We start from the raw sequence: 13,487 nt of genomic DNA on the forward strand, positions 1-13,487 counted from the left end.
TTAGAAAAATTAATGCAAGAAGGATGTTCAAAGCAATGTATATTGAATATGAGACTTCGTTTGCATAGAGTTGATCTCCAATGGAATACTCTGTAATAACTTTTGACAAGTCTCTGTGACTTTGTGCATAATCATTACAAGAGGATTAATGCATATAAGTTTAAAATCTAACGAATTTCGGTAAATGGCAGGAATTTGGAATTCTTGCATTTGCGGTTAGGATTTGGGATTGTGAAATGAGAATCATTGGAATTAGGTTCAATCGATCTATTCCACAAAGTAAAGATCATGGACAAACATAGTGTGCATACTTGGTGTATGGCATGACTAGTGTTTAGAAAACATAGTGTACATGCTTGGAGCATGGAACAACTATTGTTTTTATTCAAGTATAAAGTTGATAATTTGAAACAGTATGCAATGAATAATGTGTAATCAATATGGTGATAAATAAAAGGTGTTCTATTTATATTCACAAGTTCTGAGACCATATTGGATTCGATTATTCTTGTGTATCACTTTGCATGTTTTGACTTCAAAAATAACTAGATCGTTCTTTCTGAATGACTAAGTTATTCAAACCATCCACAGTCGATAATACGTTGGAAGTAGGTATTAAGGAAAGACTGTCACGAAGCTGGTTTGTAGATGTCCAAGGTAGTGAACATAGCAAGAGTTGCTACAACATTCATGAGTGCTCATAAGTTCTGAGTATTGGATTAAACCCATGCTCATTTGACTCACTTTATGGATTTTTATCACAAGTGATCATGAGACAATAATATCTTATATTCTTCAAACCTAGAGATATGAGTTGTTGCCTATGAGTTGGTTATACATTGATTGTACGAAAATGCATTGGTAACTCGATGTTATAAAACATGCCTTTCTATATGATTCAACAAGTAGTAGAACAAGCATATGAGTCGAAGTTTATCCATTCCTTTTACCCTTAAAGGGATAAAAGCGATATTTGTAGGCCCCTCGATGATTTAGTGACGACACCCTGAAGTGCTTGGCTAAGCCTGGACTGATTTGATTTGTTCAATTAGTCGGTCGTCATAAATCGAAAATCAGGAAACAACAAATGGACAAAGAGAATGATTATAATCCATGTCTGTGGGCCCCTCGATGATTTAGTGACGACACCCCGAAGTGCTTGGCCAAGCCTGCGTCATAAATCGAAAATCAGGAAACAACAAATGGACAAAGAGAATGATTATAATCCATGTCTCAGTCCATATAATATCTATAATGGAGGAATATATTATCCCTTATCTGATGGACGAGTCATTGATTTGTTCAGAGTTCGACAACGACTTTTAAGGGCTATGATTGCTAGTCGGGTTTTGGAGTCATACACAATAATAGTTTTAGACTTATCCAAGTGGGAGACTGTTGGATTAGTGTCTAAGCCCATAACTATAATTGGTATGTACTTGACCCGACTTGGCATGGTCCATTTGGGTTGCATGGCATCGGAATAATTTTGATAGACTTTTGTGAGAAAATGATATTTAATATATTATAAGTTCTAATATACTAATATCAAATCATATTATTTAATTAGTATTGATCAAGAATTAATTTGGTATTAATTTTGTGATCAAAATGAGACTAATTAAATATATGGGGATTGATTGTGTAAATCATTCATTCTTATATATGTGGGCTTATGATCCATACTTCTTCATGTTAGGCTAAACCCATGGATACTCCATGGAGGTTTTGACCCATGGAGCATGAAGAATATGGAAAGACATTAGTTACATGGTGTAACCCTAATAGCCACAATATATAAGGACCCCATGGCTCAAGAAATTGGCACTAGTGTGTGTACACATGAGGGCTAGCCGATTTGAGCATATGAACCTTTTCTATCAAGTTATTCCAAGATGTTGGTGATGTTGTGTGAACCATTTGAGGTGTCACATTTGAGGCACTAGGCTCTTAAGCTCCATGGAATCAAGCTACAACAAAGAGGTATGCGATTCTACTAGAATATATATTATATGTACTTCATATTATGCTAGTTAGAACAATACCTTGGAATATCATCTATTTGCATGTATAATAGAGAAAACATAGATCCAAGGTTTATAGGGTTGCATGTTCACCATAGGAGTGTTAGAATGCTCAAAACCCTTCAGAAAGACCCTCTCGGGACCACCTGTGAGAAACGGTATGTTTTCCCAATAAATATATTTAAAGGCTTTAGCCAATAATTATAAATTACTCTCTCGTCTGAACGATCATCAGTCTTGGAACTTGTTCCTCCAAAGAGGCCTTCTTCCCTACCAAAAGATCATAACGACCATCAAACGCACACTTTTCTCCCTCCAACTCCAGTAACCTTGCATTCAATTCATCCCACCCAGCCCTAATCAAAACAAGCTCACCGAACTCGAGCTACTCCGACGAAGGCAAAGAGCAGCCGTCACCATGTATGAACCAACCTGAGCAGATGCATATAAAAGACTGTTTGAAATATATAAGTTATAAAGAAGCTCCAAAGCCTCGATGGTGGTAGCGGAAAAGCATGGCAACCCAGTCATACGCCACCGTGTGCTGCTTGAGGTGAGATTCCCAGGTGATCCCTCATTCTGGTACATATATGGTTGGCACTGTTGGAGGAACAGAAGCAGAATCCCTAGTAGCACCCTCTATAGTCAGAAGCAGGACTGATGAGTTTGGAGAATCTTCATGAGCAACTCTTGAGTCAATATCAAAAACACTTTCACCAAAATAAATAGGTTCCTCTGGCTCTTCTTTGGTTCACGGGGCAGTTCCGTCGCCCCTTCTATCACCCCCTCCGACTATTTCGAAGCGTCATCATCGGGGATATCCACTACCATGGTAGACTTCCCCAAAAGGAAGTCCACATTACACCTCTTGAAGAGGCATCATCCTGAGAATCTAGTCTTGGTAGATTCCGCCTACGGTGAACCCAACCAGGAAAGTCGTTGCTTGGAGACCACACAGTCGAGGCCTCCTCCTCCGTGTCAGAAGGCAATGGGTCTTCATAAGAAATACCGCCGATAGGAGCATCGATCGACATTGGGTCAACTCGAGGATCAGGCATCAAACCCAAAGTAGTAATCGGCCCAAAGAGATCCAATGCACAGTCGATGCTAACTGGCGGCAAAAGCTCTTCCACCAACAGCACCTACCAATGAAGATAGATACCCTGAAAATGACCTCTCAAAACCATCTCGAATGGAATGATCCTCTCACGACCTAACAGCAAAACAAGAAGATCAAGCACACAAAAAAGGGGGCATGCCACACTACAAAACACAAACGCAACCGAAGGAAAGCAAAACAAAATTGGAGGAAGGGAGAAGCACTTACCATCCTTCATAACAAAAAATGGAGGCATCATTCCTCGAGATCTCCAAGCTCCATCATACCCACTGCGGCTAGCATACGGTCCTCCCATTCATCCCCATTGAAGGAGATGCTCTTTAAAGCGTTGGCAACCTGTTCACTATCCCCCCAAAGATTAGGAATCCGACCAGAAAAGCTAGATCTACAGGGTTAACCGTAACTGACTAAATCCCGATTCACCCAGAGCTACCTGTCATGCCAATTCTTCTTTGGCGCCTTCTAGTTCATGGTGAAATCATGAAAACCTTTGCGCTGAGAAAACATGTGAATACTAGATTGAGGCGATGAATTGAAGAAGTACTTGAAACCCCATATTCGGGGAAGCACACCCAGAGCCTGACATGCCATCTCAAAGCCAAGTATTTTGTTAACCGTGTTGGGGGTAAGTTCATCGACGGTGAAACCATAGTAACATATGATCTCGTCAAAAAGGTCGGTCGTTGGCAACTGGAGCCCTGCCTCGAAGATGGGAATAGGAATCCCGACCTTACCTTATGGTGGTCAGGAGATGATGACTCCCCTATGTGGAAAATCGACCCTATGATCGGGGAGGAAACCAAATCGCTCCTACAGCCTCGAAAACTCTTCAGAAGATGGAGCGACACTCGTGTTTAGAGATGTCATGGTGTGGTAACAAAGGGGAAATTCAGACGAGGAAGAAGAAATACAGAATAGGCGGAAAAAAAGAAATATTGGAGGAAAGAAGAAGAAAAGGAAAAACGAAAGCTGATCGGATAAAAAAGGTTTTAAATGGAGGAGGGAAACAAGAAAAATTACTATGATGTAACCACCGACTCAAACAATTCCATAACGTCAACAGGAAGCAGAAACCACTATCGATGAACACATGTCTAGGCCTAAGGCTAGAATGACCTCGTTAGCTTGAGAAAATGTTGACGTCTACTAGCCTAGGGGACCTTTTGACGTATGTCACCCAGAGTAACATCAAAGGATAACGGAGCCGTCAACTTAGTAACGACCCATCAAAAGCCTACTACCCGACAAGAGCCGGGAGCAAACCATTATCCATAAGAACCCACGTTCTAGCACCGAAAATTTGGCCTTAGGATTGGTCCCTTTTTAGGAGAGAAACTCTCATTCCAGATAAGACAAAGGAGTACCAGTTTCCCCAAAGCCACAGGTGTAGTGCTTGGTGATCTGCCAACGAGCAGTTCTGCACCAATAGCAAATAGCTACCTGTTGGGCACAATCTACCAATTGAATGCCACCTCGTCTCGCTATGCCTGAAAAAGTAGAAGATACTGTCGGGGATCTGCTCCCCTGACCATATGTATAAAAATGTCCTTTCTCCCCAAGAGAAGGGAACGAATTTTAATACCCAGTCTCATACTTTACGTAAGAAACCTTTTCTCAAAGGAATTCACTAACTTGACCATCGGAGCTTCGTTCCGGGATCACCTTCCGGACGATGTCTGACGATCTTGTCTTCTTTGTTGTGATTCTCAAGATTATCTTTTTTCACCCTCAAGGAGACGGAGTTAAGTCGAAGACATATCACAACACCAGGCCTGATATTTCTTATATAGTTCAAAATCTTAATCAATTCATGCATAGTCCTAGAATGTCCCATTTAAATGTTTCCTTTTGTGTATTAAGATATTTAAAACAAAGTCTAGGGAAAGGGATAAATACTCTTAGAAATGGTAATCTAAATTTGAATGCTTATGTTGATGCAAACTGAGCTAAGTGTTTGTTATCAAGAAGGTATGTAACCGATTTTTGTATTTATTTTAGGTGCTCTATGATTGCGTGGAAGAGCAAGAAACAAAATATCGTTTCTTGATCTTCCAAGAAATTTGAGTAAAAAGCATTCACTTCAGTTACTTTTATAATAATGATTTTGTTATAAAAATTGCTCTTAATCCAATGTTTTATTAGAAACAAAATATTTTGAAGTAGGTATTCATTTTTTCGTGATAAGGTTTAAAAGAGGTTTAATATTAAGATTCTTTCTGATAAACAATGCCCATATACTTTCACAAAGTCGTTGACTTCTGGTCAACATAATTTTTTTTAATGTTCTAAGTTAGGTCTTTTTGATCATTTTCAAAAATAAATATTTTTTAATATAATGGAAAGTTAAAGGTTTTGACAATTTGAAGATAAAATGACTAAAAGTGCATGTTCTGGAAGTTCAAGGACTACGACTTGTTTCATTGAAATATAAAAAACATGGATCCTTTTTTGGGTTTTGGGTAGGAGTATCGGGAATGATACATGTTTTACACATGTTTGATCTGTGATTATGACTCGTAGTATGTAAAGTGTGTTTCAGGAGAGTATTTGTCATTCTCTCATTATTCGTTTTATATTTCTCTCGCATATTCTCCATAGTTCTTATTAGCGTTTGGTAGGATTTCAATTATTCTTTTGTTTGTCTAAGTCTTAATTGAGTTTTTACTTGTACTTATTTGTTATCGTTCTGTTCTTGATATACCGGTGTGAGTATTGTAGTGAGGTTTGATCTATAAGTTTATGGTTCTTATTTTCATAATAAAGAGAATTGTTAATGTGATGATTTCTGTATGTTTTTCTACAGTTTGGTTATTGATTATCTATATTCGGTTTTCAAGTAATTTAGTTTGAATAATCAAATAAAGATGATTTATTTGGTTAGATTTTGGTTAAAAAAATTATATAAATCGAATAAGTGAGCATATTAATATTTTTATATTTTATATTTATAAGTTCAAATTTTTTTTATAAAATATGATTGAACAATGTATTAAATACAAGCTATTCCCATAGATTCACTTGTGTTCTTTATGTAGATCTTCAAGGTTTTTTTTTTTTTTTTTTTTTTTTTTTTTTTTTTTTTTTTTTTTTTTAAGACATTAAAATGAAGTTACAGCTAAGAATTAAGATGCATGTACTTAAATTTTGTTTTATATTGTCGCCCAGTTTATGGATATCTCATTTAAATGAATCTTACAACGAAAAAGCAAAAGATATGGTGGATCTTGAAAGCAATGACAATGACAAACAAGATGATTTACAAACACGCATGAACATATAGATTTGATATTTCAATTTATATCTTAACTCGTGGACAAGTTTAGGACTTAGTTGTAAAAAAGGTGTAACATTTTTGTCTACTTACATAAGTAAATAACATGAAATCGATTAAAATGATGAGATGCCTTCATTTATAACGTTGAAGGTTCAAGTTCTACTTAAAACATAGATAATTTAAAGAGTGGATTTTAAAAATAAATCGATTATGATTCATTTCTAATAATATCGAATGAAATACCAAAACATAATTAAAGCAGTTAGATAACTAAATTTACTACATAGATGCACACATATTCAATAATGATGAAAAGTGGGTTGCCCTTATTATATTGGTTGGCCTCAAATCTCAAGGATAAAGAGCCTCCATTCCTTTCCACACCCACCACAATTCCCTTCTCACTTCACATGGAGGCCAGAAGTCAAAAGGTCAACACTTCCGTCTTCATCTTCTTCTTCTTCTTCATCCTCTTAGCATCTCACCTCTCACTCGCAGCTCCAACAACTACATGGGTCGGCTCAAAATACCAGATCGAATGCACAATGTGTGCCGCCTGTGACAACCCATGCGACCAACAACCACCACCATCACCGCCGCCGCCGCAACCAGTCTACCCTCCACCGCCTCCACCTCCCACCTCTACCGGCGGCGGCTACTACTACTCTCCACCACCTCCCACATCCGGAACAGGTGGTGGTTACTACTATTCTCCCCCACCACCATCTCGGGGAGTTTACTACTACTACCCACCACCGGCGTCGTACAAGAACTACCCCACTTCAACACCACCGAACCCAATTATGAATTACTACCCGTATTATTATTACAACCCTCCAATGCCTAACTCCTCTGCCGTGTCAATTGCCGGCGCCACCACTATGTTACTAATCAATATCCTTTTCATCTGTTTTTTCAGTTTATAGATTTAATGTACAGATATTGGAGTAATAAAGGTGTCAGATTTCACAGATCTACAAGAAGCTTTAATCTTTGGTGAATACCCGGAATTACCCTTCAATTATTCATCAATTTACAGAGGAACTCTTGGCGGTAGCAGACATCACTGGGAAGTATCTCTTATGCTCTTGGTGAAGTAATCTGGAAATTCTTGATAATTTATGTCCTTTTCTGTAATTTGGAATAATTATTGAGTTCTATATTTAGAAACGAAAATACATTTTAACTCATTTTGCTTGGTTATATATTTATGTATCTATCTTTTTATTAGATATCGTTTCTTGGTTTTTGGGATGTCAATAGACAGATTAACTAATACGATAAACAAGTATTTAAAAAATACACATGAATTATTTCTTGGTTAATGAAGCTTCTTATGGGATTCGATTCAGATGCTATGCTTTAGGGATTGTACTTTGGTAAATACAGTAGACAAAAAAAGCATATATTTGTTGTCAGGAAATAATATATATATATATATATATATATATATATATATATATATATATATATATATATATATATATATATATATATATATAGGTTCATATAAGATAACCTATTTTTATGAGACTACGAAACACAATTCTAGTAACTTATTTTGTAAATAAAAAAAATATTTTTAAAATGCAAAATAATTGAAAATTTTTGAAAAAAAAAAATTTCATATATTATTTTCGTCATTTATATTTTCAACAAAAAATAAAAAAAATACGTTTTTTACATATTCTGGTAGAATATTATAATATTTTATATATTTGACAAATTTAATAGAATATTTAAACATTCTAAAAATAACATTAAAATATTTAGAGTGTATTAATCTATTAGAATATTTAATGTATTTTTCAAACAAACGGTAATTATTTATTTTTTTTTTTTAGGAAATTAAAGTGATGAAAATAATAATTAAAAAAAGAATGTTTGGATTTTTTCTTTTTATTTTGTATTTTAAAATTATTTTTAGATTTGGTCTTACGGTCTTACATAATTAACATGGTCTCAAATGATCCTGAACACATACACACTCAGACATATATATATATATATATATATATATATATATATATATATATATATATATATATATATATATATATATATAGAGAGAGAGAGAGAGAGAGAGAGAAGGGTTTAGACCTATTTATTTTTTCCATCTAAACCAACAGCCAATTGATTTTTTTTCATTAAAAGGTCAGATATTTTTCATTTTTTTGATTTAGACCTAAAGCTTTATTTTTTTCAAAATAAACTCAATTTTAATCTATTTCGTATTATTTCATTAATAGAGTCGACAATCAACAAATAACCTGTATGCCCTTAAATCACATGGGCCCTAAACATTGATCACCTAAATTAGTAATCGATTCTAAAATCCTAAGTTATGTTTCGGTTTCGTATTTTTGTAATTGTTGGAATAGTGTTTAAGGCTATAACTATATCCGGTTGTGCATGGTCCTTTTGGGTTGCCTTCACCATAGCAACTTGATGGATGATTTGTTAAAAGAGAGTAAATATTATAAGGAATAATATATGGCTATTTGATTAATATAAGTCATAAATTAATTGGTATTAATTTGGTGACTTAAAGAGATTAATTAAATAAGAGGGTATAAACTGTCAATTGTTTGATAGTTACACTTTAGACTATAAATCCTTATCCTAGATAGGATGGATGATTTCTAGGGCTTGGATAAGCCAAAATCGTCCATAGGGTTATCAAGGAAAGGATATGGATTAACTTAAAGTCTAAGTTATCCAATTAGGGTTAAAGCTGTAATCCTTAAGGAGTCTACAAGTATAAATAGACCCTAGGGGTGAAGGGAATTCAACACACAACCTAAAGCAAGGAACCTCTAGCCGAATTCCTCCCCTCTCCTCTCTCCTAAATCACCTTGCTTGCTATTGGTGTTTGTAAGCCATTAGAGGAGTGACATTTGTGACTCTAGAAGCTCCAAGACAACAAGATCAACAAGGAACTCAAAGGTATGATTCTAGATCTGTTTCATCATTGTTATTTAACCTAATTAGCTATTAGAAGTCTTGGATTCAAAGCATGTTTATTAGAAAGCCTAGATCCGAGCAATAGGGTTTTGCATGCGCACATAGGAAAGTTCTTATGGCTAAAACCCATCAGTAATGTCATATTATGTTCCATGAAATGATTTCTTTTTCAAGCTTAGAAAGGTTGAAATTGAATTTTTCTATGTTAAGGATTAAGATCTTCTATTTATTTTCTGTCCCAAGGCTAAAGGTATATATATATATATATATATATATATATATATATATATATATATATATATATATATATATATATATATATATATATATATATATATATATATCAGTTTTGAATTGATTTTTTTTAAAATTGTTTTAAAAAACTTGTTTTATCTAGACGAGTTTCAGTTATTATCAATTATGTTTTGTCAGTTTTTCCGAAGTGAATTTGCAATAAAAAAAAATCTGGCTTTTTCGGTTAATAAAATCGGTTCAGTTATAGTAGAAAAATCCGGAAAAATCGGTTTTTAGATATTTATCAAAACCTATTAAAAACCAACAGTTTTAACCTAACAAGTTAGTTTTTTTTTTCCTTCGATTAAAAAAATTGGTTTGAAATGTGCACATCTACCCAAGTTGTTTTCACAAGATTGATTTTGTTTTTAAATGTTGCCTAAAGACAATTTTTACAACGTCTGATGATATGTTTATTTTAACTATACACTACAGACCTTGTGCAAATAGCTTTGGGACAAAATTTCAAAACAAAATAATCTTGTGAAAACAACATTAGGACAGGAGGTAAACAGAGGAACTTCATTTTCAAAATAACAAAAATTTATTTCAACATTTTTTACTAACTTTATGTTTCTAGCTTAAAAAAGAAGTCATTTCATGGGATCCAATAAGGTGTACAACAACAACAATAAGAATACTAGTGAACTAGGGTTTTATAATTAGTTATTCTTTTAGATTATCAATGCTTAGGGGTGGATATAGATTACATGTCGGTAACCAACTTGATTAATGAAATAACAAAAAATATAGGGTCTTTTATGAAGAAAAAAACTTACTTTATTTGTTGGTAACTGGATGGGGGTTGAAAAAATAAGTATTAGTTAAAAGTTCAGTTTTTTTTTTAAAAGGATAAAAAATTAAGTCTAAAAACAAATAAGGAGGTGTTTGGGATTACTTTTTAATGTTAAAAGTCCTTTTTGTATAAGGACTTTTTGATTAATGATTTTTTCCAAAAAAAAAAAAAAAATTAATGTGTCTGTATTGCTTTTAGGTAAAGCCAACTTTTCAGTTAAAAAGTCTCAAAGAGTAGTCTTCTCCCAAGACCCGACTGTTTCGTATGTTTGTTTCTTTGTAAAAGTGAATGTTTTTCCCAAATATGACTATCATTACCAAAATATAGTTTTACATTACCCTTTATGTGAGAAGATCACAATTTGAATGCAATGGAAAACTGTGTATGTAGCGCAGTATTATATGTAGTAATCACTGTTGTAATAACTACCTTAAACCAAAAAGGATTATATAAGGTAAAATGTGATGAGGTTGTTACCATACTAAACCGACTATAACATGACGATGAAAGACGTTGGAAGAAATGACATTTGGCACCCGTAGACTTGCAAGTCCCACTATAGCGAACAACAAGGTGTAGGATAGTTAATCCAGTATAGATCTATACGCAAACTCACGCTCTTTCTCCAAGAGATTTTGGTTACAAAACGTGACACAACAAAATGGTTGTTGTGTCATGAAGTAGTATCTCACATTATGTTATCTTGAATCTTGTTATAGTATACTTGATATAGTAATAGTATTCTATGTATAGTATTCTCTGTTATAGTATTCTCAGTCTAGTATTCTCTGTTATAGTGATAGTGCTCTCCTAAACTATACCTTACTAGTGATTTATGTAGTTGAATGAATGATTGTATACCTTTGCTACCCAAAGGTACTGAACTGATTGATAGTACTTTTATATCTACATATGTATACATAATATATAACTGATATTTAGATGACATTCGGAAAAATAACCGATACCCTAAGGCCACATCCAAACAAGGAAAAGGAAATAAAGCGAGTTATCAGTCCTAAGTCCTTTAAACATTACTTATATAACTACACATATATAGACATGTTTTTGACAATATATAAGTTTAAAAGAAGGTTTGTAATAAATTTGAAGAGTTCAACAATAAATATTAATGACTTGATGTCAGTTTATAAAATGATTTAAAGAAAGTTTGTTTGATAATACAGTTTAAAGTATAAGAAATCCTTTGTTTAAAACACAGTTTGAAGTATATGAAATCCTTTGTTTGAAACACAGTTATAAATCACATGTGATTGATTATATAACTAATATGTTTTATACTTGTATTGCCCCCACCCCCACCCTATAAAATCATTTAAAAGATAAGTTAAGGGGTATGAACTCACCTGTAGTGAGTAACTTGAATGTAAGATCAATAAGGATGCTAAGTGTCAAGTGAAGGCTTGAGCACACACAAATCCTATTTAGCATATAATGACACATATATGTGTCTAATTAGTGATTATAACATTTAATCATGAAATGGAACAACCTTAGGGACTAGGAAACACTTGTAATGAAGTGTTAAACCACATAGGGTTGCATATAAGCGGTGTAGGGCCTCACATTGGAGTTTACGGCCCAAATGGTAAGACTCCCATGAGTTCAAGGCTGATGGGTTTACGGACCTATGAGTTTACGACTGTAAACTCATGGTATTTTGTACCAAAGTATGTGTTAAGGTCTAATGGTCTTCCAAGAAGTGTTCTAGTTCACAAGCTTAGCTCATAGAAGAGTTTAAGGTCAATATGGCACCATTTTAAGGGTTTACGGCCAAGGGATATGATCTTGGCCATAAACACCCTTTTTTCTTGTCAAATGGATGTTTTCTAAGTGCTCTTCAAGTATTTCAAGTATAAAACAAGCTAAGGAGAGAGTACTCACGATATAGAAGCTTGAAAGGGTGTTTAAGGTCCAAAAACACTAGTGTGTGTTCTTGGTGTTTCTTGCAGATCTAACCAAAATAGATGATTTCATGGATGAAATCAAAGGGTTGTACTAGTTAAAGCATTGTATCAACTAATTAAATGGAAAGAATTCTTACATTTTTGGAAGATCAATATGAAGATCTTATGATACTTGAGAGAGAAATCGGGTTCTTAGACTTGGAATGGAAGAGAAATGAGGAAAAGTGATGAAATCTCATGCATATAGCATGAGTTTACAGCCCACATGAGTTTACGGACGTAAACTCATGGTGGTGTGGCCGTAAACTCCATATAATGGGGTTTAAAGCTTAATTAAGGCATAATGGGCTCAAGCAGATACTTTTGAACACCTGGTCCCTGAATGTACTAAGCTTAGAACACTCAAACAGACTCTAAACAGTGCTAAATGATAGCAGAAACAAGTCTGACTTTGATTGAATTGAATGGTTGTACAAGATAGAAATTTCGGGTTGTCACAGTGAATGTGAGAGAGTCATCAGTAAGGTACAACCTATTCTCCAGTCTCTTAATATTCCAATCACTCGTTACGGATTTGAATTAGATGATTTGAATTTTATTGTCTCTAGTTTTAGTGATTTCTTAAAAAGACAATGTTTAAGCAATTCTAACATAACTGATCAAATCAATAGAATAACAAACAAGAGTGAAGAGAGACGGATGTGGATAGAGAAGTTGGAGTTAGAGCTGACTAGGTCTAGAGATGATGTTATTTATTTGAAAAGAGACAATTTAACGCTTTTTAAAATAAAGAAATATTTTCTGTTTGATTGCTAAGCGGTTATATTAGGGTTAGACTATTTATAATGCATGCATGCACCATTTTAGGGTTAACGAGTTGTGTTTCCCTACGTAGTCTTTACAGAGAAGTTCTTGTTCTTACTATTGAATCTAATCATTCGACACCATTTTGATCTTCATTTTTTTTTACTATTTTGTTGATTGCACTTGTTAGAATCTATCGATCTATTATTTATTGTTTCAACACTAAAAACATTATTTTTAGTTAATAATTAAGAGTATGTTTGTCAATTCTAAGTCCTTACTT

At 34.1% G+C, this 13,487-nt stretch overlaps 1 protein-coding gene across 1 annotated transcript; it reads left to right on the forward strand.

The window, feature by feature from the left end:
* The first annotated feature begins 6,708 nt into the window (after positions 1–6,708).
* LOC145003486 (uncharacterized) lies at positions 6,709–7,608 on the forward strand. Its single transcript, XM_078962613.1, has one exon. The coding sequence runs from the start codon at positions 6,724–6,726 to the stop codon at positions 7,342–7,344; it is 621 nt and encodes a 206-aa protein (XP_078818739.1). The 5' UTR covers positions 6,709–6,723; the 3' UTR covers positions 7,345–7,608.
* Positions 7,609–13,487: the final 5,879 nt, after the last annotated feature.

The sequence above is a fragment of the Lactuca saligna genome, chromosome 6 (genome assembly GCF_052625555.1).
Source record: "Lactuca saligna cultivar CGN05327 chromosome 6, ASM5262555v1, whole genome shotgun sequence".
Classification (NCBI taxonomy): Eukaryota; Viridiplantae; Streptophyta; class Magnoliopsida; order Asterales; family Asteraceae; genus Lactuca; species Lactuca saligna.